The sequence below is a fragment of the Morchella importuna genome (genome assembly GCF_003444635.1).
Source record: "Morchella importuna strain M04M26 chromosome Unknown Morimp01GS011, whole genome shotgun sequence".
NCBI classification, from domain to species: domain Eukaryota; kingdom Fungi; phylum Ascomycota; class Pezizomycetes; order Pezizales; family Morchellaceae; genus Morchella; species Morchella importuna.
In genome coordinates, this window is record NW_025763408.1 from 950,133 (window position 1) to 974,493 (window position 24,361).

The following is a 24,361-nucleotide window of genomic DNA, read 5'->3' on the forward strand; positions in this document are numbered from 1 at the left end:
AATACGGCTATACGTCTTCACGTCTTCACGTCTTTATGAATTGGGTAGATATATCTAGATCTAGCTACTAATAGAGAAGAAATGGGTATATAAGCCCCTCCCCCGTCCGCCCATTATTTGATCTCATCATCTCATCCGCTCTCAGTACTACAATAAGATGTCTGCCTACAAGATCTTAAGAATATTATCCACTACGCACTCTACCCAAACTCCCAATCAACATATATCCCTCTGCCCACAATAAATACCTCAATTGGCACATCATTGTATCCCTCAATTAACCCTATATATCCATACCGCTAGCTATATGGCACCAGTAAGTACAAGCCATCCAATGTATTGTAAATTAACATAATAACATCCAGCTAATATAATTAATCCCGCAGTCAACGCCGCTCAGCAGTTTCAGACGTACAACACCCCCCAACAAGCTGATAGCTCATTAGCGGGTGTGGCTTAGCAGGCCTCCTCCAGCCAGGTGCTATATCACCGTCATCCATCCATCCATTGCACCTATCGGGATCCCACAATATGGGCCACCCACGTAATAAACTACTAGCAAATTATTCACGGATATATTCCAAACTCTCGCCACAGCTGCATGACCCCTCCAAACAATCCCTCGTCTGTAACTGCAGCTGGATTAGATATAGATATAGACATCTTTGCGAGCACCAGCGGATAGCGCTTCCGGTACGGGGGTGCATACTAGTTAGCCCGTCGGGTACTATATAAGCGATATAGAACATGCCAACCAATATATGTGGGTAAGCAAGCTGGGAACCATTGTCTTATCACAATGGGTGGAGGGCAAGTATCCGTGCCTGTGAAGGAGGAGGAAGAAGACCAATTTGACGCCTCCGGGACTGGTAGTATAATAGCTAGTACGGAGAGCTATCTGTCGTAGGTGCATGAAGATACAACTAGAGACATTATCGTAAGAGCTAGGTACGTGCAGTTATACCCCCCCCCCCCCAATATATCTACTATCGATGACAGCTTTAGTCTTATTTCATAATCTAACTATGTGACTATTAAACCTCATGCTCAGTAAATCAGCAATCAAAACCAACAAGAAACAAATGTATCCTCGACTGCTATATATACGTACCCCCAACACTCCCGAACTAAAGCCGCATGCACCCAAATCTCCCAGAATCCTTTGCTTTCCGGCCGGCGTGCTGTATCCGTATTTTCCTCCCTATATCGCCCCAGCCGCTCGAACAATACAACGCCGGTTTTCAAACACCGTATATTCCGGCTCCTGTCCAATACGTTTTCAATCAATCTTCCACCCGCCGAAGCAATGACCCAATATTCATCCGTAACGCTAAATATAAATACCGAAGAGAAAAAGGAGAAAAAAAGAAGATACCCATATACCAAAGCCGTAATGGCTTTTTCCCCGGTCCCGCGAGACGACACTGAAATCATCATCATCGAGAAGCTACCAGAGATATCCCCCACAACTTACCCACTCTCGTCTTGCTGCACAAAAATGATCCTGCTATTGGTGCCTTCCCAGGTCTTAAGGTCTTAGCCTTAGTATAAAAGCAACGTCCTTCAAATATACCAATACGACTACTATACGATATCACCAGATAATTGGTGGCGGTGGCGGTGGCGGTGGACTGCTGTCTCTGGAAAATCCTGCTCAGGAATTCGGAGATATCGATCTTTGTCTGAATCCGCTTTCCTCCGCCGGAAGCCAATATATAATATAAAGAAATTAGACGACCGAGATCACTTGGAAAGATGCCGATAATGGTGCCTAACTGTCTATCGATCCAACCTTTGATTATAACACCGGCACCCTCCGCCCAATTTCTCCCATATGAACTTCCCGGTCATGTTGTGGCTCCGATCCTCTGAAGCGGAACTGTATATAATAGACGAGCCGACGTGATGCAGGCGGTGCAGGCGATTTCCTGGTTTGATATATATCGAGTCTGTAGGGTGGACGTGGTGGTTATTATATTGCCTTGCGTGAGATATGTTACCAAGCAAGTCGCCCCAAAGCTCCAAATCCTGGGTTTAATCCTCCGCTTCTCGACTTTCAATTCCTCGGATCTGGGCTTTGCTTTGGCTTTGGTAGATTCGATTCCGATGTAATAATATATATAGCTTCTTGGGCCGGCTTCGGTGGTGTCTGTATCCAGACGGAGACACCCCGGGTTGCCAGTGTATATATACCGATGTTTTAAAGTCTTCTCTAGAAATTACTAGAAGAGGCACTTCTTACTGTTCTTTGTGAAATACCGAAGTCACTAGTCCGGTCCAAGATTCCAGCAATATCGAGTTTCTCCTGGTTTTGGACCCTTTTGGATCTAGTCTTTGCCTTCAGCTAAACCGCCTATATATCGTAATATGTGACTCCGTGGACTGGTTCGGGGATTAAAGTCATAGGTCTCGATGGTCTCGATCCTGCGCTTCTTGCTCCCGAGAGGTCATTCGAGACATAACAGGCCACTCTAGCCAGTATCAGGGGTCAGTGTAATAAACAACATGGTGAACACAAAATGTTAATTAATCGATAAAACACTATTCTCAACACCAAATAATGTGTGGGTTTCTCACTCAAAACAAATCATCTCTCGCTGGACTAAACATCTGGCAACAGTCAAACCTACATACTGATGACAGAAGGGCCAATGAGTACCGCCGTGTACCGCAGGTATGATCAGCTCAAGCATCACGAATTTCCTATCGTAAGCACCGACGATCGAATAGCAGTTCCATGGACGACTTTGCCTTCGACGAAGAGAAGGAGATAAAAACATGCGTGGTCGAAATCTTCATAGTGCACATGTTCAACTCGTTTGAGAAGATTGACATTGGCGAATACTGTAAAACCATGTGTGCTTCCGGCTGTAGTACGTACAGTAGTTGTCTTCCATAGATTTGTCAAAGTTCGAGAAATTTGAAAGACCAGGGAATTCTTCGGAAATAACTTTTTTCGCGCGTGCTAGATATACCCTGAGGTTTCATCCGGCCTCATCATACTTTATGATTGAGGTGGTTATCGAGAACGTGTCCGTATATACTAGTCTCCAACTTCACGAACTGTCTGCACCACGTGTGTCCGTGTACTATAGCTACTGGATGCTTCTGATAGACGATTACACTTGGGAGTACTTATACCGAACCCGCCGGAATATCTGGGTTTTCTTCAACTATAGCACAATACGCTTCGCCAGAATTCGGTCTATATATAAGAGACGACCATATAATGGGCCGGTTACTAGCTCCTGAGGCCGATCCAGCCATATCCCTTATCATGAAACTTCAATCTGCAGAGAAACTTCAATCTTCAGAAAAAGAGCAACCTTACCTGGTTATTTGGCTACTCCTTCTCCTGCTCTGTTGAAGCCGGATCGAAAAGAACACCTAAAAGCTCATGCTCAACAAAACCTTTCCGACAAAGCGGTCATGATCACAAAGGCATATCAGTATTATCAATCCTTTCCGAGGGATAAGCAGAACATCAAGTGGTGGCACAGAATGAGGAAGCGTGCTTCGGTTTGGGAAAGTTGGGTTACAAAGTTGGGAGCGCCAGGCTCGCCATTTTTGTTCCCGGATCTCCAACCCCCCCCCCCCCCACCTAGATTTTTCACCAACTAGTAGGTTCTCCTCGGTAACACTTGATTGTTATAATATGTGCAGATCGATCATTGACTAACGGTCATCGAATGACAGCTGGTAAAATGTCCAAACTCACTCACAATTCGGATCCGAGCTCGAAGGAGGTACTATCGGGTTTCGGGTTTCGTATTAATGGTAATGTGGCTACGGATGAGCAGAGGCCTTATATTTTTGATGGTCTCTATTTTTTTTTTCTTGTGTGTGTTTTTGTGATACTGTCGTCGATCCTTGATCGAAGTCAAGCGGGAGGAGAGACGTCTTATACCTGCCAAGAGTCCAGGCTCATGGGCAAGCCAAAAGAGACTCTTGTCCTGTATCTTTTTATCTGTCAACTGGCTTTCTTTCTCTTTTCTCTTCTCGATCTCAACGCACCACCATCAAGTATTTACGAACTCTGAATCTATCATATTTGTTCCTATAACAGTGGTTACGAATTTAGTTTTACTTGAGTAAACGATATAGAAAATAATTGAGAGGTTATGGTCAGCGCATACTTGTTGAATTTATATATATTTATTTTCGTTAAAGTCATGAGGTTATATTCGTAACGTCGTAAGTCATAGAGTAGTCTACTCAGATATGTGAAAATGAAAAGGAATATAGGCAAAAGAAATATCAGTATAAATAGACAAAGGAGAAATATACAAAAGAAGTACTAGGTGTCGTTCCCAGCCTCTCCGCTATGGGTGGGGCTGATTCTGCCACAACCCTAACCCATTGGTTTTTATCGGTTCAACATAATCTATCGAGCTTTGTGCTCAGCCACCGCTATCCTCTGCGATCTTTGGCGCAGTTCTGCCCAACCGCGTTATATCGTGACCCGCCGTGTTATTCGGTCCAAAACATCAACAATCCTCCCTATCCTCGGCCATTTCGTTGGTTTAATACTACTATTTCCAACGGTGTAATAAACAACCGTATATTGTTTAACCACATTCCCGCACGACGCACAAGGACAGCAATTTTCATAGTTTTTAAGTCTCAGCTTCTTGAGAATTCTCTTTTTCAAGCCTCTGGTGGAGCTCTTCCGCTTAGGCTGATAGTAACCGATGGCTGATTGCGAATCATCATCTTGATCATCTAGGCTTGTGCTAGAGGTGGCGCTGAGAGCAGAAGTGGGGCTGATCATGGTTGCGGCGGCGGGGGATTGAGTAGTGAGGAGCTTATGTGGGGTGGTGGAGTTGGTTTTATTATTTAATCTCTCATTATGGCAGATTCAAGATGGCGGTCCGCATCGTGTTGTGATTTCATGGTGGTTTGGTTTTCAAGGTTGCGGGGGGGTGTCAATGAGAGGGACGCCGGCAAAAAAATGTCTCATGCGTCCTCAGCCTTGTACAGCCACGCCCTATACTGATTCTTGAATCCCTTTGAGGATTACTGGTAGGTCCACGTTGCATGACAAACATTTTGCCATTATATCTAGCTCGATGCTGCTATCCACCAGCTAATCGCACGGTGTTCTTCCTGTTTTCTAGATATTCGGAACTCAGGTCTACTAGAACGCATGCTGTTTCTTTTTTAAAAAACTTTTTGATTTTCTCTAACTCGGTAAAAATTCTAAACTTCAAACAATTGCGCTCGCTCAAAGTTTCCTACTACTTTTCCACTTTAGAAAGATCCACAGGGTATGGCCTCCTTTACTACCACCATCACCTCACGGTTCTCCTCTTCATCACCAGTTTCCTCGATCTACATCAAGATTTTTGCCTCCCATCACGATCTCTCCCCCCACCACGATTCCCCTCCCCCAACTCTTCTTCTTTGGATTACCACTCCCGGCCGCTCCCCCACTCCTGCTGCTCTCTCCCTTAGCACCCCCATCTTCTTTCACCTCAAAAAGATATCTCCCAATCTCAATCCTCTTCCCCTCACCCCCAGCGTCCCCGGCGTCCCCAGCGTCCCCGGCGTCCCCACCCCGGCGCCCAATACTCCACGGCCTAGTCATAACGTCTCCAATATTCTTCGCCACCTCATCAAGTACTCCAATATGCATCTTAGCTGACACCTTTCTCATAGCCAACCCAAATGCCCCTCTCTGTTCCTTCTTCCCATACCCGGTCTCATCGCGGTACTCCTGTTCTTCGGGTGGAACCTCCTGCATCATACTGAAGGTGTAAGCTCTCTCAATTGGCTCAGTCCTCTCTACACCGGTGACCGTAGCTTCGGGTGGTGGTGTTGGTGGTGGTGTTATCTGGATTGCTGGTATATTGGTGTTTCCGGGGTTGTGGTATCCTATGAAGTCCGGCACTGTGGGGGTTGTGGTGTCTGGTTCTTCTCTTGGGGACTTGGAGTGTTCAGACATTGTTACTTTGTGTTTGTGTGTTGATCAAATTATATTTTTACATTACATGGTAAGCCAGGTCGTTTTTATATCAATTGAAGTTGAATGATAACATAGTCGGTATGCTTTTCAATAGATTATTACGAACTCATGCACAGTCTTGAATGGGTACTTGATCACGAATATTTCAAAACATATATATCTGATTCGATATGCTTGAAAATGAGTGAAGCGCAATGACTACGAGTGATATGCCATGAACCTCGAACTGTGTAACAAGATCTAAGTGCCGGGGTGTATCTAGCTTAGGTACTCCTCATAGATTAATTACTCCAGCAAACAGACAGTTATCGTCGATTCTAAAAACCTAAAGGAAAGCAGAAGATGCACCACCGCCGAAGCGATTAAGAAAACCTATCAAACGCTTGGCATAACTTTTATAACGACCTCTTCAGTATATGTTTTTTTAAGGGAGACTTCAGTTTTATTTACTCTTAAACATACTAAAATCACACTTATCAGGGCCCTAGGTATGTAGTGAACGCGCTCCTTACAATCACATAATTTCGTTAAGAAGTATCTAGTGAGGTTTAGAGTATGTCAGGCCTATAAAGATCTACGTTTCGAATCATTTCAACACGGAAGAGACATTGCCGGTAAATCAAGGCCAAAAGCCATCTTAGCCCGACCATATACATATTACCCAAGACCATGCATGGAAGCCTTCCTCCAATATACCGGTGCCCAAATCCCGGGAAAACCACCACGAGTGATACTTCATGATCCCAGAGCAACGACCCCCACCGACCCTATTTAGTGGGAAAATATAGAAATACTTACCCATATGGTTATTTCACTGCTTTTAAATGGTCCTAAACTTAAATATGCTACTCTGTTCGATCATACATTGATACATCTTATGGCGCATCAGGCTGTGGTTACCAAGTGGAGCTAGAGAGAGAACTGAGCAGTAACCTTCCCCGGGTCCGTGCAGCACATGGCCGGGTTCATGCATACATGTAGAAACATCTATTACCGAATCAAAACTTGTATATCATCGTACAGTCGATACATGTACATGTAAATTTAAAACTGGACCCGTTCCTTGAAATATCTTAGAATGACCTGTTCCTCACCAATCCCCCCCAGCTGGTAAAAGGGACACGCAAAAAGCTTTTAGAAGGAAACCACAGCAAAAGACTGGACGGACCGGGGATTGAACCCGGGACCTCCTCAATTTTCAATGTTGCCATTGCAAATGAGGCGTCATACCACTAGACCATACGCCCATGAACTTGTGGACAAAACAGGGTGTATATATCGTTTAAAATCTTGGGTTACTTAATATCAAGTTGTAGAGCTTTCTGTGGCATCTACTAGGTGATGGTGAGTTCGAGTTTCTGTTTCGGGGGGTCCCCGAGTCGGGGTGGGCGGCACGGATGTTGTGTGCGTGGTTTCACGTTGGTATGGGGTGTGTATGGCTAGATCTTCTCTAAACCACAACTTAAAGAGCTGTCAACTTGAGCGTACGTGGAAAATACTCGGATCTACATATATGTAGTTGAGAGGTACAAGAACTGAGATAGCATACATTAAATCAATGAGTATATACATACTAAGTACTGCGTGTGCTTGTAAGAATCGAGTTCCGATCCCCCATAATATGTCCAAGGAACATCGTGTTCAAATTTGTTTATGATCATTAGAAATTTTATGGGTAACAGAAAGAAATAAGATTTGAATTTTAAAAATGACATAGATAGACGAGTGCAAAAATGGTTTTACAGTTTTCTGTACATATGGCGGGGATGGTGTAGAATTCGAGTGATAGGGGGTTAGTGGTAAAGAAAAAGTTCCTATTCTAAATTCACTACTAAGAATTGCACGGTCCATTTCTTGTTTTTGCTCTTCGAACTCGGTCATTCTAAGGATAATTTCAGTTTGGATTTTATTTCTCATCTACCCGGCTTTCATTCAGCACTCGCTCAACACTCCCAATCAATATCCTATCTCAGTATCTGTAAAAACAGATAACCATAGGGAAGATGCATAACGGTTCGAGAATGTACAGAAGTAGAAGCGATAATCAGAATACTAATTAAACACTTTGTGCCCACAACACCTCGTCTTTTTACATCGCCCATGGTCCAAAGTCTGTCTCCCTGACATCCCGCAAAGTCATCAAACTCTTGAGAGTATCTTGTGCCGAGCTATCGCTCCAGTCCACATTTTCAGCTGGCCCTTGTGTATCCTTTTCATCCTCATTATCATCTTCGGATGTATTTCCCGAGGCATGAACTGTACTGAGAACATCACCATGCTGTTTAATGCCGAACCGGTCATCTAATGGCGGTCTAACATAGACAGGGCTAATTTGCTTAGATCTCATAGATCGTCTCTTTATACTTCCACTACTAAAACCTCGTTGCCGGAGTTTCATTTCAAGCCAAATACGTTGGGCTTCATCCGCGGGTTCCATATCGTCTGGAAGTTCTGTTTCCGGAGATGAGTCGATACCGGCAATGAATGGTGCTCTATCCTCGTTTCTTAGTTCTCTACTTCCGCGGTATCGGCAATCGAGATCTACAGGCGTGACAGGTAGTGTCTGCAAAGAAATACCCGTTGGTTTATCGGGAAATGTTTGGGAACTCGATAACCAGGCTGCACCGCAATCCCACCCAGACTCTGCAAGGTCATAGTTATCTCTCTTGTTCTCGGTATCATAACTTAACCTACACCCGGAATCATTTGACTCTCTCGTATCCCTGAACCTCTTCTCGACTCTTTCTCTATATTCAAGTTCCCTCGATATATCAGTAAGGTCGATGCCCCATGTCGGCGTCCCATTTGTTATCTCTTGTACTGCCTTTATTGCCTGGGTTGGGTTACTATGCATACTAGCCACACGTTGAATCAAGACCTTCTTGACGAAGTCTTTTGCGGTCATGGGTGAGATCGGTGGTGATTCCTGTTTATCAACAAGCTTATTCCCTGTGGGAGAAAACCTCCATAATGAATCCTCGGTGAACCGTGAAACTTCTACATGACGCTCTGTAAAGAACGATGTTGACTCTGAGAAGTTTGTATGACGATATGTCGCCCTGACCGTCAAAAGACGAGTCTGTAGTTCTCCAAGTGTTGCCTCCAGCTGTCGTTCAAGATGAAGCCACCGGGGTAAAACCTCGTCTTCACAGCAGTTCACAATATCAGGCAACGTAATGTCGCCAATGTGAACTTGTACTAAGAGAGTTCTCTTCTCCCCTGGAAGGAACTTTGGAAACCGCACTTCTCCCATCACCGCTCGCACCGCACAATTTTCCCCTGGAATAAGATCGATTACAATATCGTATAGAATGCCTAAATCAACTGCTGTCCTCAAGAGGCGGATCATCTCTTCAACCTTTATCTCTTTCTTGACTTCCTTACCCTTTTCTTTGTAAGTGCTTAATCTTTTGTCTTCAAGATTGGGGCGTGGCCCTAGTGATGCAGTTGGAACACACCATCCTGAAGCACCCATCTCACTTCTTGGCCAAAATAGAGGTCCAATACCAATGACGTGAATTTGTATCTCGCCGAAAAATACCTCGGGAACCAGCTCTATTTCACCGTCGTCCAATCTAGCTGTCAACAGAAAAAGATGGGCATGTCTGCGTGTTCCGTAACGTGTTGTATCAAGGGGCATCCCTTTTAACTTCGTTATCGAAGCTTGAATTGCTGAGCGGACATTTCTTGACACGGGGTCGCTGCACCATTTATTCTGTGTCAGTGCTGCGATGTCATCAACAAGCTGTTTTTTCGCAACACTTCCGGAAGAGTTCAGCACTTGTACCGTATCTGGCCTTACTGTCGCGATTCCTGTGATTGATGATCCGCTAGGAAAAGTCATAACAGCAACCCTATCCCGCGATATTTCCATTGCTTCAACGAGTTTCTTGGCGTGAATCTTCATACTCGCAAAGGATGCACTCGATGTATATGCACTTTAAACAGTTAGTGGGTGGCTGGCCCTACAAAATAAAGGAAAGGAATGCCTCACGAGGTATCGATTAGAATTCCTACATCCAGTCCAACTTTGCTTCCTTGAAATCCCTCAGTGCCGCCGTCGACAGAAGCATCTAGCTCTATTGATATCCAGGTAGCTTTCTCAGTTCCTTGCGACCCCGGGTAGGATATCGGGACTTTTTCCGTCTCTGAGACGACTTCCATTTGAAGTTGTAATATCGGAGGTTTCCATTGGCCTGTTTTTTTTAATCTGGTCCGAGTCATACCACCGGTACTTCCTTCAAATATGCCGAGAACACTATCATTAAAGTTCCCTTTATTTCCTTGTCCCAAGAAATTTCCGGTATTGTTGCTCTCACTAATAGCATCCCAGTGCGGTCTGCTAATATCATTTGCTTTCCTCAAGGTCCCTGGCTCGCACCAGCTCTGGCTGGTTTTCAAAAGCACACGTTTCACGGAGGTTGACTTTTCTCCATCGTTTAATAGTCCCGTAGCTCCTATATTTTTTATTGTTGTTGCCATTGTTGTAGAAGAGCTACTACTACTCCGTTCCTTTACTTTTGGTTTGGTTTCTTTTTTCGGAACATTTGCCCCACCACCACCGACTCGAGTGAAAAAGTCTCTCGAGAAAACTTTATCCTTCCACCCCTTCGAAGCAACTTTTTCGATTGGTTCAGATGAAATATTTTCTGACTTCGAATCCACCCTTTTCTTAGATCCATGTGCTCCTGTGCTTGAAGCCCTGCGAAGTTTGAATCCCTTTTTCCCATGCTGTACAACATCTGTCTCAATCTGATCTGGTGAGATTTCAATTTTCACTTCTGCTGACCCATAAGAACGCGTTCTATATGAACTTCCAGCTGTTGCATCCCCGCTGCTATTCCGACTCCCTGGCTCTGTCGGAGAGCGGTGTGTGGGGGCCGTCACATAACCAGACTCTGGGGTCGGTGTGTAATCATCGAGAGAGTTCCTAATTGAAGAATCCTGAGAACTGGTAGTAGGTGTACTGGCGGGTTGTCGAGAATTCCGTGGCCTCTGTAACCATGCCATACCTGCACCAGGAAGATCTCTCTTTTTATCAGTCTTAGCAGTAGAGGATCTTCGTAAAGTCTCTTTCCCAGTTCTTTGTTTGTTAATATTATTTTTATCTGTTAGCAAAACACCCGTGGAGCTGCTACGTTGTTTTGGTTGCGGTGGAAAAGTAACTCCAAGGAAGCTTCTTGATTGCGGCGGTGGTCGTCGAGGAAAGTGCACCTGTTTTGACTCACGGCCCACAGGCAATGAAGGCGATTTTCGAAGCTTTCTGATGCTTAGCGGTCGAGGTGTCTGATCCGTGTCTTCGGTCATCTTTTCAGCAAAGGCACGTGTTGGTAATTTTGCCCTGAAAGAGTTGAGTGGCTGAAGGCCGAGGGGGTGAAAATTGAGGTTTTGCATATTGGGTGCCCTTAGCATCGGAAGTGAAGGAGATTTATGCCTAAGAGGTGCCACATAAAGTGATTTTTGATACGGCGCCTCAGTAATAGCAGCTCGATGAGGTCTTTGGCCTGAAAGCATTGTCTGTCATCTGATCAGCCCCGCGTTGACCTAGACTTCTAATCCAGTCAGCATATATATTGTGAAGGGCTTCATACCAATCGCCAAATGATAACGCAAATCTGAATAAGATCTAAAGTACGAAAGCAACGCACAGATTAAAGAGACTGGAGGAACGATACTTTTGGGCGTGCAAACTGTTGCTGATTCAGACAATTTTGATGAAACCATGTAGCAATAGAATGGCTGTCGATGGGGAAAATGGCGGGAGGTGTGCACGTGTACTGCATAAAACAGTACAGAAGCTGCTACGTAATACATAGTGGGTGAAATTGGAGCAAAAATCAAGTAACTGACCATGGCACATACATGTGTGTTAAGTGGTTGAGACCACCGGCAGGAGCTACATGCACATGGACATCGTATCTCTTGTGGTTACATGTAGCCAACACCGGCCTTACGGAACTTCATCTAATCTGACCTTCTATCATCACTTTGTAAGTATCTACATCACCTGTATTCACCTATAAATAATACAGATTATCTATTATCCATCCATTAAAGGCAACCCTAACAATCACCCAACGCTGGCCTCCATGGCTGAAACCTACAAACAGCACAAGTCACGCGCTGAACCCGAAGCTGATTCCTCAATCACTCCTACCGGTAGTACCGAATGTGTTTATGAGAAGGATGGTAGCGGTAGGAGCACCACAACTACTGTATCCCAAACACAAGGGTATGGTGGTTCAGATAAAAGGCCATGTCTGGAGCGTGCTAGGTATCTACGGAACATCGTCCGTGGCCGAAATTCGTCTGGTAAGTCGGTATGGTACAATAAGAAGTATAATATCTGGTTTGACGAGGCATCAGCAACTTGGAAGCCCTCTCAAGAACCTACTTCACATTCCGATGGAGTTACACTACAGAATAATCCCAGTAATACCGAAATATCAGTCGGGACAAGTCGTGCTGACCCGCCTCAAGCTATCCCGATAAACAATTACGAAAGGGCCCAAAGGGGAGTATTCCATTTCATAGGAAAGCTCTCTTCTGGTCCGTCCGAGATACATTTATTAATCGTTTTCAAAAGCGACAAAAGGATATGTTGACGATACATATATCTCATTTACGCACCTTCGGTCAAGAGAATACATTCTTTCACACTACACATCTTGTTCCCACATATAAGCTAATCGGTCACCTATTTATTTTACACACAATGGAGGGGGGCGTTGCACCACGGCCGAATATTGCACTGGTACAACAGGGAGTGCTGAATGAACATGGAGAATGGGTGGTTCTTGATACCAAGGTTGAGCCGTATCACTGGGATCCACTTGACGAGACGAGTGTAATGGATTCTGGGTGGCATCTTTCCGGGAATGAGTTGTGGCTAGCATTGATCACTATCTAGTGAGGTTTGTCATAAGAGCGCAGTATTGTAATTTTTCACTCCATTGGAGTGGTATCGTCAAGCTACATTGTTAGGTTGATAAAAGAGAGGACGGGGAGGGTTATGGACTTTAAATTGGCGTCTCTGGGTTTTCTATGGCTGAGGAGACGAGCATGTGTTATAATCTCAACCACGTTTTATTATTTGGCGGAAAGAAGGCAATGGTCCATCAATTGACATATTGATTTGAGTCCGTGAAGCTTTCAATCGTACACCTAGACTCATTTTCCTACCACAGCACGGCCAGGGAAAAGAGACCTTTGTACACATAATATCTGAATTCCTTATGTAAAACTCGTAATTACCTAACTAGCCAAACCACTGGGAGAAAAACTCTAAAGCCCGTAGGATAATACTTACTTCTTTTTTCGTTCTCCTGAGTTTAAAACTGTTTGGTTATTCGATCGCTTCTACTTGCTACTGGAAGTTTTGTCTGGTCCTTGCGCTTCACGATAATTCAAAAGAAGTTGTGAAACACAAAGTTTAAAAACAGTATTCAACTTATTAATCCTTCAACTCCTAGATTTACTCATAATGATAATTTCATTGAGGGAGTGTCTAACTTATTTGGCAGTAAGATCCTGCCTCTCCCCCATATTGAAAAAAGAAAAAGAAGAAAAAAACTATTAAAGACGTCTTTCCCGAAGATGTCTATACCGCCTCCCCCGTTTCGTATATACTACAATCAATGGATATCAGCCCTAAACTACATGTATTCCAACTCTCTATCGTTGAAATCTGCTGAACACTATTGGTAGTCCACTTTACTCAGTCATGGCCTCCTCCCCCATGCCTTTCCCCGCCACCACCTACACACAGCCCGTGCTAATCCCTTCACCCTAACAAATTTCGACAGCTTCTTTTTGGAATTCTCGTTCAAAGGAATGAAATTTGGGTCGGGATGTAGATGGGTCAGTGAATCTGTGAACTCTGTACTACATGCCCATCTATCGTCATATCCGCTTTCTTTATCCCATCTACTACTGCGGTAGATGGTGTTATAAGGGTCTTTGTAGGGGTTTATTCGTGGAACATCCATCATATGGCTTCCTAGTTGAGAGAGACGAGAGGGCTTAGGATCCAGTTTGTATGCAGTTGTAAGTGTACCTATATATATTTGAACGCGGAAGTAATAGTGCTGATGGTATGTTCGGGCTATAGCGAGAAGGTCCTAGATACTTATATCTACCCATGTACAAGTTTGTTCTCGATGTTAGCTTTCTATGTTTTGTGACGCAGTGTTGGTTTTAGAAGATGATGGTATTTGGTAATTGTCGATGAGTGGGATATTTTTCTCGTATTTTTTTCTGCTGCGGCACAGTCTATTAATTTGTAATGCCCGGGAGTCAAAGGCACAAACCTAAAACCAGACTTTAATGAAGCAAAGTGCTTTCTAGCTGAGAACCTCTGAAACTTGTTATTTTTTGGATGGATGCTTTGTTGTCTAAATGTACTGACCCGCCGTGTACTGTATTAGTATGGCCGAGGTGCATTTTGGCGTTGGATTAATCTTTCAGGAAGCATACGCCACATATGCGAGGAAGATTTCACCTTCTAGGTTCCGAGCCGGGGACTTTTTCTCCTCCTGAACTTCCATCTCTTCATCATCTATTAACTGCAATACGGGAATCTCGTCTCTCGGAACCTCCTACCATATTTCTAAGATGCTCCGCACTAACACTATTTGTTTAATCACACTTGTTTTTCTCAGACTCTGCTATACAGAATCCAAATTTGTCCGTCATGACGTTGCAGCTCTGAGCTGGGCTGTAAGTATCCCATGCACTCATAGCCGGTCTTTTACTATATATATTCGGCAGAAGGGCTGTGGCTAACTGCATGCAAAGGTTATTTGTTGTACCCATAAACCAACCCTTCCTGAATGCTATAAACTTCCGGTTAGCGATGAGATATGCACATGCTTCCAGGAAGATGGCACTTCCTGGCCGGCGTGTATGAAAAGGTTCTGCCTGGAGCAAGAAGTCTTAAAAGGTAATATTGCCTCTTGAGCTCAGGACTAGAGTTGTCTCTGATGTTTTTAGTTGCGAATACGACTGAGAAAGATGTTTGTGATTTTATGGAGGTGGATGGACCGTTCCCCGATGTTGTTGTCATCGAGGGTAAATTCCATGCCTCGCCGAGTTGATGTTTTGATTATATATCTGTGCGTGGCAACTTGACTTCATTCTACTGAAACTGGAATACTACCCGGCACTGGGCGCCGCATGGCGGAGAAAGCCAGATGAAATATGGTAACCTCAAGCAGACATCACAGTTGAACATTCAGTTCTTACTCTGTACTTCATTTAAACTTCACCAATTGTAAACTATTGTTTTAAACAGTATCTTAACTCTCTCGCCAGCTGTGGACCTTAGAGCATCTGATGGCGTGATATCTTATATACGTCTATGTAGTGATAGAATAAGAATTACAAGGCCTGAAAAGCAGACGTCACCCGGGCTAATATTTACCCAGAGTTTTCTTCTCGTCATCAGTTACAAGAGAATGTAATGTATGTATACATGTAGTACGTACCCAAGATTATGTTTTATTTAAAAAAATAAAAATAAAAATAAAAATAAAAAAAAAAAAAACGTCGTCCTCAATTCTATTCCTCGGCTAAACCTATATTATATCAAAGTGAAGCTCAAATACAGAGAAAAAACTCCACTTCTACTTTACGGTTTCGAACTATTTATTTTATAAACGTGAAGGAGCGTGCTCATGCTTAATTGTGTTTATTAATAAGATTTATTATATTCTCTTCTGCTAGTAAGTTAACTAATTCCCATATGCGTTCCATAAACTACTAGTTCAGCTGGAATAATAACCTCTATCTTCTTCAAATCGTCGTATCCGACAATATCATATCATAACTTCCTCAATGCCCAAACAATCTCTGCCAACCCCCAAATTGGTATCCACCATACAAGCCCTTACACGTAAGCCACGCCCTTCCAATTTGATTCACATGCTTCTCTGACTTGATTCCGCCCCTAGTAACAAGAATATCTACTACTTTGACATCCTCAACCTCGGTATCGCTGTCATCACAATCGAGCCAACGTCCATCATCAGGTTCGCTATTCGTAAGGACTGCAGGTCCATTCTCTGTAAAATAAGTTGCAAATGGGTCGTTCTCGGGGTCCTCGCTCAAAATAGAGATACCGTCGAAGTCACCAGTAACCCCCTTAAAACTAGTAACCTCGTTCAAACTAGTAGCCTCGTCCAAGCCAGTAACCTCGTTCAAATGAGCAGCACTCGCCGCACCAACGTCAAGATTCTGTCCTCCGACATTTGCAGGACCAATGAACGCATTAGCGCCGTTAGCACCATCAGTGTACACAAACGCCTCCCAGATCTTCCTGTCGAAACTCTTCTCCTCCTGCACCGTACCCTCAGGCTCAATGTTCTCTCCAGTTGCATGACAATATCCGCAATCAACATTGAGATCCCAGAAAAGTTTCCACGGATCTGGCTGATCCCGATACACCTCTATCGGCTTGCAAGTGCAATTCGCACATTTCTCGCAGCCAGGCTGAAAGACAACTTTCAAGACTATGCCGCCGACGGTGGGAGATGTAATTCCGACAGGGCAGCAGACGCAGTCGCGAAAATACATGTATTTGGGAGAGGCGTTAGCGATGAGAGATGTCATTGTGCTAGCCGGCGGTTCTGGTGCTGGGGGGAATGCGGCTGCTCGATGGGCCTTCTTGTAGTTCTGGGGGCTTGTGGGGCTAGCTTCTTGAAAGTCTGTTGTTGAACTTGAAAATTGTGAAGGCGAACTTGATATGCCATGGGACGGCGTTCAAGTCCCCGAGCCTTGTCAAGTCTGGGAGGCATGATGAAAGTCGCTGGTGGTGATATGTTCTTCTATGGATATACGGCTAGAGGGAGATGGCGGTAGTGTTGATGTGAGAAGAACTGTTGAACGGATGGTGCGAGTATCTGTAGCGTAGGAATATCTGTTAGTATCGAGCAACGACAGGCGAAAGTATGTTTAAGCAACTTGTGACTACCTTTCAGACTCGAAGATGATGGGGTTTGGTAACAAGATCAACTAATTGAGATGTGAGCATCTGTGAATAGTTAGCTCATTGAAAGAATAATGTGGTACTATAGTCTGTCCGGGGAAGGACGCCATTGCACTTACATACGTGCTTCACAAAATAATAGAAGGATCGTTGGTTCCTAGAAGGGAAGTTGGAAGTAGGCTAGTAGAGGTGGTTCCGGGCAAAGTTGGTGGCTGTCGGTCCTACTCTTGTTGCCAAGATGAGTGGATGGCCTCGGGGGTCGCAAGGGAACCAGTTTTTGTCCACTGATAATGACCAGGCGTTCTTGTGTTAGGATGTTTTTTTTTCCCCTCTAGAAATAAGCTGTGGAAAGTAGCTAATTTCTCTAGTGGTAGTTGTTGGGTGAGGTGAGGAGGAATTAATGTTGATCGTCGTCCAGGCTTTATAGTCCACACAAAATTTACACCCACGCATATTAAGAATGGCTCCCATCCAAACCTTTGCACCCTTAAAAGTGGTCCCCATTCGAACCTTTACACCCTAAACTATGGGCCTCATTCAAACTTTTGCACCCTCTCAGACAGCCAGCACGATACCGCGGAGAAGCTACTATAGCCTGCCACAGGCATCCCTATTGTAAAGAACATTTAGGGCCAATTCCTCAGATGAAAATACCAATTGGCGATGAGCAGCAAGACGCAAAGTAAACCAAGGGAACTGGAAATAGTACGGGATAACCTAAGAGCACCGATTAGAGGAAGGAGAAATTAGAAAGCGAGATGCAAACCGAGCTAACGGAGCTGGAAGTGGGGTGGGGTAGCATAAGGGAGCAATGACACTGGAGCTAGAATAAGGAAGAGGATAAATTCTTTGCGGAAAGGACAGAGACTTTTGGTTTAGATTATCGGATTTCTATTTTACTTTTATTTTCTACTTATGTTTCACTTCCACCCACATGTTCTGGTATGTCACATATTGCCATAGCTTCCAGGCCACACGCTATCAATGAATTATCAATGAATTATCAACAAACAATCAATCAACTTTTTATCCTCAGCTCAATCACCTCTTACGTGCGAACATATGTTAATACATGAAATTGTCTTTATTGCCATAACTGTAAGGTTGCATGCAATTAATGAATTAAACAAAAAAAAAACATGAAATTGTCTTGCTCTAATATCTGCGAGTGATAGCTTGTGATTAATTCTGCCTATGCAACCATTCACCTCCGCAACACCCCATCTCCCCCGAGGTCACCATGACCGATCCTTACAACCGCCCCACTTTTTCTAAACCTCTTAAACCTGTCCTTCAAACAAACTTCCCACAGTAACAACCATCTTTGCTAGTCTTAAGCATTCCATCTTCCTCTACATACATAGCAGATCTTTACGGATCCCAGAGTAGACCTTCGAGATAGAGTCGCGCTGGAATTCGTCCCACGATGAGAGACTCGTATTGGAAGCGGGGGGGTTTGGCGAAGTCGGGACACAGTCTTGTTGGATGTTATAAACAGCGGGTAAAGGGCCCGCCCTAAAAACCCCATGGATACATCTCCTCCCGGTTGCATACGGACCAACCCATTTATCTCTGCTTATGGCGTACCTCAAAGTATCTCCTTACCCCACGACTTTCATTAATCTCAATGTACCCACCCATCACAAGGCAATTGACGAACCAACCTCAGCAAAGATTCGGGACTCGGGAGAAAGGATGGCGGGTTATGGCAATACGGCGGGCTCGAGTTTTGTTCCCCGCCGGCCCTGTTGGTTTTAGTTTTTCTTGATTGGTTCCGCCTTTTGTCTACTTAAAACACCACGCAGCTGAGGAAGGCAAAAGGTACTGTACTTTGGTGCTAAGTAGCGCAGACAAGCAATGCAGCCCTTCGATCCGTGTGCTGAAACAAACTCGACATCGATCCATGGGCTCGAAGATTCCCCCCCGATCCTCGCCGTCAACTCAGTACTGTTTGTGCAAACTCGAGCACGGTCTGCTATTTCCTGCGTCTAATGTTTCGATATTAACACAATTCGAAGTATCCGCGAGAGTAAATCAGATTTCCCTCCCATATTCAAACCTGCCCGACGTAAATTAATGATCTAGTTAACAGCATCAAAACAACAAGATCGACCTATGGATAGCAAAATGAAGACCGCCCCGATCTCACAGATAGCCTCTCCAGCCGTCGCTTGGTGCCCTAGCTTACAGTCGCACCTACGAGGATCAATCCGATGAACTTCGACACTCTACATCGTATTCAGCATTCACCGCACAATTCGGGGCATACTCACCTCTCCTTAGCCGCCTCTCCTCGATTTTATCAGAGCAAGATACATCTCTGCCACTCTAAAGATATATTCCTTCATAAGAATCGTTGCTACCCGGGTCCTTGCCCTCTCAAGCTGCGTCCACTGCCTGATCTTGATCTCTCCCGCCTTCTTCAAGAAACACCTACCCTCCTTGAGGAGGACTCGCCATTCATCAATACTTGTTTGAAGCTCACCTTGACGTTCGGGGTTCTGTACACTGTGCCAGTAGCGGAACTGGAGGTCGAGCTTAAGATGGTGCATGTAGTAGATCTGCGCGCGGAGGTAAGCTATCAGGTAGGTGGTCAATTTATGGGCTCTTTTGGCTTCGTACAGATTGTGGATGGCGGTGAAGAGTGGTGTCGGCGGGGGAGGGGTTGAGGAGGGTGTTGGTGGAGGGACTGTTGGAGGGGCTAGTGGAGGGGAACCCAGGGAGCTAGGTGGAGGAGTGTTTGAACTGGTAGGTGTCGACATTGTAGATTTGAATTTAACACTGATTAATATGTGGCTTAGTTTTATTCCCCAGTTGGCGTATCGTCGTTTTTATCAATCGCACTGCTTTCAAGGTTGAGAAGAATGGTCAGAGCTTGGAATCCTTTACACTCCGGATTGAACTTGAAATTGTCGGTGTCTTGGAAGACAGACAGCACGTCAAATCTTACACAAATTACAGCTTGAAAATGGGAACTCAACGGCTACACTCTTATCTTTCAAAAAACTACAAAGCCAACTGGAGAAGTAATGCGAACCTACAACATACTATGATAAGTGATGAAGCCTGGATAGGCCTTGACAATGTCTTCCATTCACACCCCCAGTCATGAAGCTATTTGATACGGATGGGGCTCTGGTAGAGCTCTTTATAGCAAGACCTTAAGGAATCCATGTTTAAACAACACCCTCGATCTCTCGGCCAGCAATTGAGCGGGGCAAGGCCCATGAAATTCAAAATCCAAAATCCAATCCCTTCCGCTCGTTGTAATTGACATCCAGCTCAATTAAAGGTGTATGTAAGCCTCATGTTTCTTCCAGTACTTCCTTAACTGCAGGTAATAAATCCGGTATCACCCACTAAATTTGATCAGGACACTCACTGCCAAAAGGGCACTCTATTTGGATATCTACTCTCAGCGGCAAATGACATTCCTTCCGAATTCGATCACTGCTTGTAGCAGTTGACCATGGACATACAGACCGTACTGCTTATACAGAAGTACGCACATTGGAAAAAATTTAAGAGAGGCGCTGGGGCAATCTACTACATGCAACTTGAACCCCTTTCCTCTCCAGAGACACAGACACCGATTTCCCAGTCTCCAGCACCCCAAACTCTATCGAAAACAGCAACACTCCATAGGCTACTACCTACACTGCAACCACTTATTGCGAGCCTGCTATGATTGCTTTCAATACTAAGTCCTTTAACCTTGTCGCGGTAGCACAAAAACCTTATTGGTAGATTTTCCAAGGCATGATGTCCAAGTTGGTACTTAAGCCAAGGATGGCCGAGTTATGGCGCAAGCCCCAGGTCGCAGGTGCAAGGTAGGCTGGCCGAGTTGGTTATGGCACCAGTCATAGATGCCAAGGAATGACCCCGGCCTGGCGCCATAACCAACTCGGCCATCCTGCCTTGGCACCTGCGACCTAAGCCTGGCGCCATACCACTCGGCCACCTTGGCATCTATGACCCGGGCCTGCCATAACCAACTCCTCACAAAATCGAAAAAGGCTTCCAGTAAAATGGCACTCTTGGTGGCTCCTGACAGTTAAAAACGGTTTGCAAAAAATAGAGCATATTCTCAGGAATTCACTCCCAGGATTGCGTCTAACTCCTAACATCAATTTCTGGTTCGGAGCATGGGTTCAAGTCCCACTGTAGTTCTCTGATCCCTCCTGGGATCAGTTCTTTCGCTAATGCACCACGAAAAACTCTTTAACCAAAAAAAAAACGAAAACCCTCATGCCCAGGGGCAAAAAGAGATTGATGTGTGTCAGAAGTGGGACTTGAACTCACGCTCGTTTCCGAACCAGGAATTGATGCTAAAGCTTCAATACCTTAACCTGGCGCCATAACCAACTCGGCCATCCTGCCATAAAGATATTGTTGTTCTAAATACATTTATGTTCCTTTTGCGTGACTCACTTGGTGCTGGAGAAACCAAAGTCGAGGGCAATTCCCGGGGGGTGGGGAAGTGGGTTTGTACACTTGATTGTAAAAAATTCTGGCTACTAAAACGGTAGGCGAGGTGGAGCGTTTGTACGGTTTACAGCATGGGGTTTGGTGTTGCAGAGACGCACGAGATGTCACTCGAGAACAGGGTTTCCGCACTACACTGGTTGCAACGCTTCCTTCAACCTAGAATATCCTGCTATAACAGCAAAATAGCAACTCCAGAGAGTGCAAAAGTCTTTCCCCGCCCCACGGAGTGTGCTGAACCCTCCATGATGCATGCCAAAAGAGTACAAAAAAGTACTGAAAGGAGGGGGATTCGAACCCCCGCGGGCTAGGCCCATGAGAAACCTCGCTTTGTAAGCAAGAAAGCAGAATCCGCTTGAGTCACACACCTTAACCACTCGGTCATCCTTCCATGCCGCTTTCGTCAAACATAACGCTTTATCAAGCCAGGATCAGCCCCGCATGATGTCATGAATTCATCGTACAATCCAAAAAGAAAATTTACACTACAACGCCCTCTCTCAAAGTCTTTACAAACTCCTGTCCAAACGCATACGCGCTGCTCGGGCCCTCACCGCTCACAAGTTCCCGGTCCCGCACGACGTTCGGCATCAGCGGGATTGTCGAGACCTCCACCTTCGCTCCGGCCTCCCGCAACGCATCCTCAACCTTCGTCTCCAGCTTCGCGCCCCACATCAACTCATTGGTCATTTCCTCCTTGTTCGCGTAGCACGTCACGCGGTAGTCCTTGTACGCGAACTCGCCATTCTCGGCCAGCTTGGTGGACAGCAGCGCAATTGGGCCGTGGCAGATCACCTATCGAACACCAATGTCAGCACAGGTACCTCTGAGGTAAGGAAGAAAGAGAGGGGGGGCGGGGGGCACATACGCCAGTGGGCTTATGCTGCTTGTGGAAATGGTTCAGGATCCTGCCGAGCTCTGGGTCTTTCCCGAGATCGCCCATGGGGCCGTGACCGCCGGGGACGAAGACGCCGGAGAAGGAGGAGAGCTCGGAGTCGCTGATGGAGGAGAGGGAGCGCGGGTTGCTGATCTCCTTGTCGAGGCGCTTGATGAGCTCTTTCTCGCGGTTGAGTTCGTAGTAGTTCCCTGTGGTGCTGGTTAATATCCTTTCCTCCTCCTTGAGGACCGGGCCGGGGAGGAGTACCTAGGAACCAGAGGGAAGAGTCGGAAAGAGTGTCGAGGCGGGGCACTTGACCGCCGGGAGTTGCGAAGGTTACGGAGTAGTCGTTGTCGAGGAGGAGCTGGAGGGGTTGGGCGAGTTCTTTGAGGAAGTATCTGGTAGGTTGGTGTTAGATCAATTGTTTCTACGACTGGATGGGTGTGAGGTAGGTCTGGTTTGGTTTGGTTACTAACCCAGTTTCTTGCTCGATTTTCGAGCCGTCCTTCTTCTGGATTGCGATTGAGTGACATCCAGAGAGGACGATGAGGACTTTCTTTTGGTCTGACATTTTTGGTGACAGTTGTATGGTATAGTGTACAAGTACGGTGGGTTTTGCTATAATTCGGTGTTCAGCACAAGGATGAGTATTCAGATACTTCAGCTCGAATTGTGCTATTCTTCAACCATTTATCCTCTACTGCTGCCAGGATTACTGATCTCAAAGATCTCCCAACCGTGCCTTTACGCCTAGATGACATTGCAGATACGTCACACAGTCTTCCAAGAGATTTACAGTCGTGAGCAAGGATTGAGCAGGGTTGGCTTGACACTCAGTGAGTGGCTTGACTGGCGCTCCTGCCAAATCATTACTATCTCCGTGTACTCCTACAGGGACCTGAGGAACTGGTGAGCGATGACATCATGAGGCTCTGTGCTGCATCTCTTCCCAGTCCAGCAGAGAGAGCATCGACTTGAGCATCCCCTTTCGCAATCCGGCCAACAAATTAATGCCCATAGGGGTAGAAACGCCCAGGAGTAAAAACAAACAAATCACTGTCCGCAACTCCCCCCACGGCCGGCCCCAAAGCCCACACTCCGGCCTCTGCCCTACCCGCACTCAACATCCCCAGTCCTCTCGCTCACGCCAAGCTGCCCAGCTTGTACTACCCGAAATCCGAAAAAAATTGCCCAAGGATGATAAACTAACTCCTGCCCCCCATGGCAGGATGGCCGAGTTGGTTATGGCGCCAGGTTAAGGTCTTAAAGCTTTAGCATCAATTCCTGGTTCGGAAACGAGCGTGGGTTCAAGTCCCACTTCTGTCATTTCTCTTTTGCCGGGCGGGCGGGGAGCGGGGTCGTGAAGTTTTTTTTTTTTTTTTTTTGTGGCGCTTGGTGGGGTTTTTGTGGGTTAGGGTTGTTGGCTTGGAGGGTTGGGGTGGTGGTGATCGTAGGACTCGGTGTTTTGGGAACTGGGAGTTGGGGTCTGTGGTCTTCGTTGATTTGCGGTGCGTGGTGGTGTTTATGTTCGAGGAGAGGGAAGGGACGCGTGCATGCGGTACTGGGCTCAGGTTCGAAAGTGAGAAATAGGTTGTGGAGTCATAAGCCATCACTCGAGGCGCCGAAACCCTTGCGGCGCGCGTTTTGATGTGAGCTGCTAAATGCAGTGCACCGCAAACAAGATCAAGTCCTATCCGGCCGCCAACTAGCACGTCCATAAACATACTTAACCGTTTCGCGGTCTACCAGGTTGCTCGGACTGTTTATTCGTCTCATCTATATATCCACACTCTTGCGTATATAATGGAGTCGGCCACGGGCATGCTCATAGATCAACTATCTTGCCGGCCGGGGGTGGGGTGGCTGGGGTCTTTCTGTGAACATTGGGGTGAGGAGGGAGGGGGCTTTTAATCTCTAACTACATGCATGTACTTGATTAGGGCTGAAATTTAAAGTATTTGCTCTTGAGCCCTCGGCCTCGTGGGTGTGGGTGTGTGTTTTGCGGGTCGCTAAACTTGACCTTCCTTCACCAGGCGAAGTTCGGCCTGGG

At 45.6% G+C, this 24,361-nt stretch overlaps 6 protein-coding genes across 6 annotated transcripts; all 6 read right to left on the minus strand.

Annotated features, from left to right (window-relative positions):
• Positions 1–5,314: 5,314 nt before the first annotated feature.
• LAJ45_04649 (uncharacterized protein) lies at positions 5,315–5,944 on the minus strand (the record flags this gene model as incomplete). Its single annotated transcript, XM_046114226.1, has 1 exon — positions 5,315–5,944. The coding sequence occupies one exon, from the start codon at positions 5,942–5,944 to the stop codon at positions 5,315–5,317; it is 630 nt and encodes a 209-aa protein (XP_045972748.1).
• A 2,110-nt stretch (positions 5,945–8,054) lies between these two features.
• LAJ45_04650 (uncharacterized protein) lies at positions 8,055–9,839 on the minus strand (the record flags this gene model as incomplete). Its single annotated transcript, XM_046114227.1, has 1 exon — positions 8,055–9,839. One exon carries the CDS (start codon positions 9,837–9,839, stop codon positions 8,055–8,057), a length of 1,785 nt encoding a protein of 594 aa, XP_045972749.1.
• Positions 9,840–9,955: 116 nt separating this feature from the next.
• Positions 9,956–11,479, minus strand: LAJ45_04651 (uncharacterized protein; the record flags this gene model as incomplete). Its single annotated transcript, XM_046114228.1, has 1 exon — positions 9,956–11,479. The coding sequence occupies one exon, from the start codon at positions 11,477–11,479 to the stop codon at positions 9,956–9,958; it is 1,524 nt and encodes a 507-aa protein (XP_045972750.1).
• Positions 11,480–15,796: 4,317 nt separating this feature from the next.
• Positions 15,797–16,573, minus strand: LAJ45_04652 (uncharacterized protein; the record flags this gene model as incomplete). The annotated part of the gene is made up of 1 exon (XM_046114229.1): positions 15,797–16,573. One exon carries the CDS (start codon positions 16,571–16,573, stop codon positions 15,797–15,799), a length of 777 nt encoding a protein of 258 aa, XP_045972751.1.
• Positions 16,574–19,228: 2,655 nt separating this feature from the next.
• Positions 19,229–19,711, minus strand: LAJ45_04653 (uncharacterized protein; the record flags this gene model as incomplete). Its single annotated transcript, XM_046114230.1, has 1 exon — positions 19,229–19,711. The coding sequence occupies one exon, from the start codon at positions 19,709–19,711 to the stop codon at positions 19,229–19,231; it is 483 nt and encodes a 160-aa protein (XP_045972752.1).
• A 2,203-nt stretch (positions 19,712–21,914) lies between these two features.
• LAJ45_04654 (uncharacterized protein) lies at positions 21,915–22,882 on the minus strand (the record flags this gene model as incomplete). Its single annotated transcript, XM_046114231.1, has 4 exons — positions 21,915–22,229; positions 22,303–22,520; positions 22,579–22,709; positions 22,788–22,882. 4 exons carry the CDS (start codon positions 22,880–22,882, stop codon positions 21,915–21,917), a joined length of 759 nt encoding a protein of 252 aa, XP_045972753.1.
• Between the last annotated feature and the right edge of the window lie 1,479 nt (positions 22,883–24,361).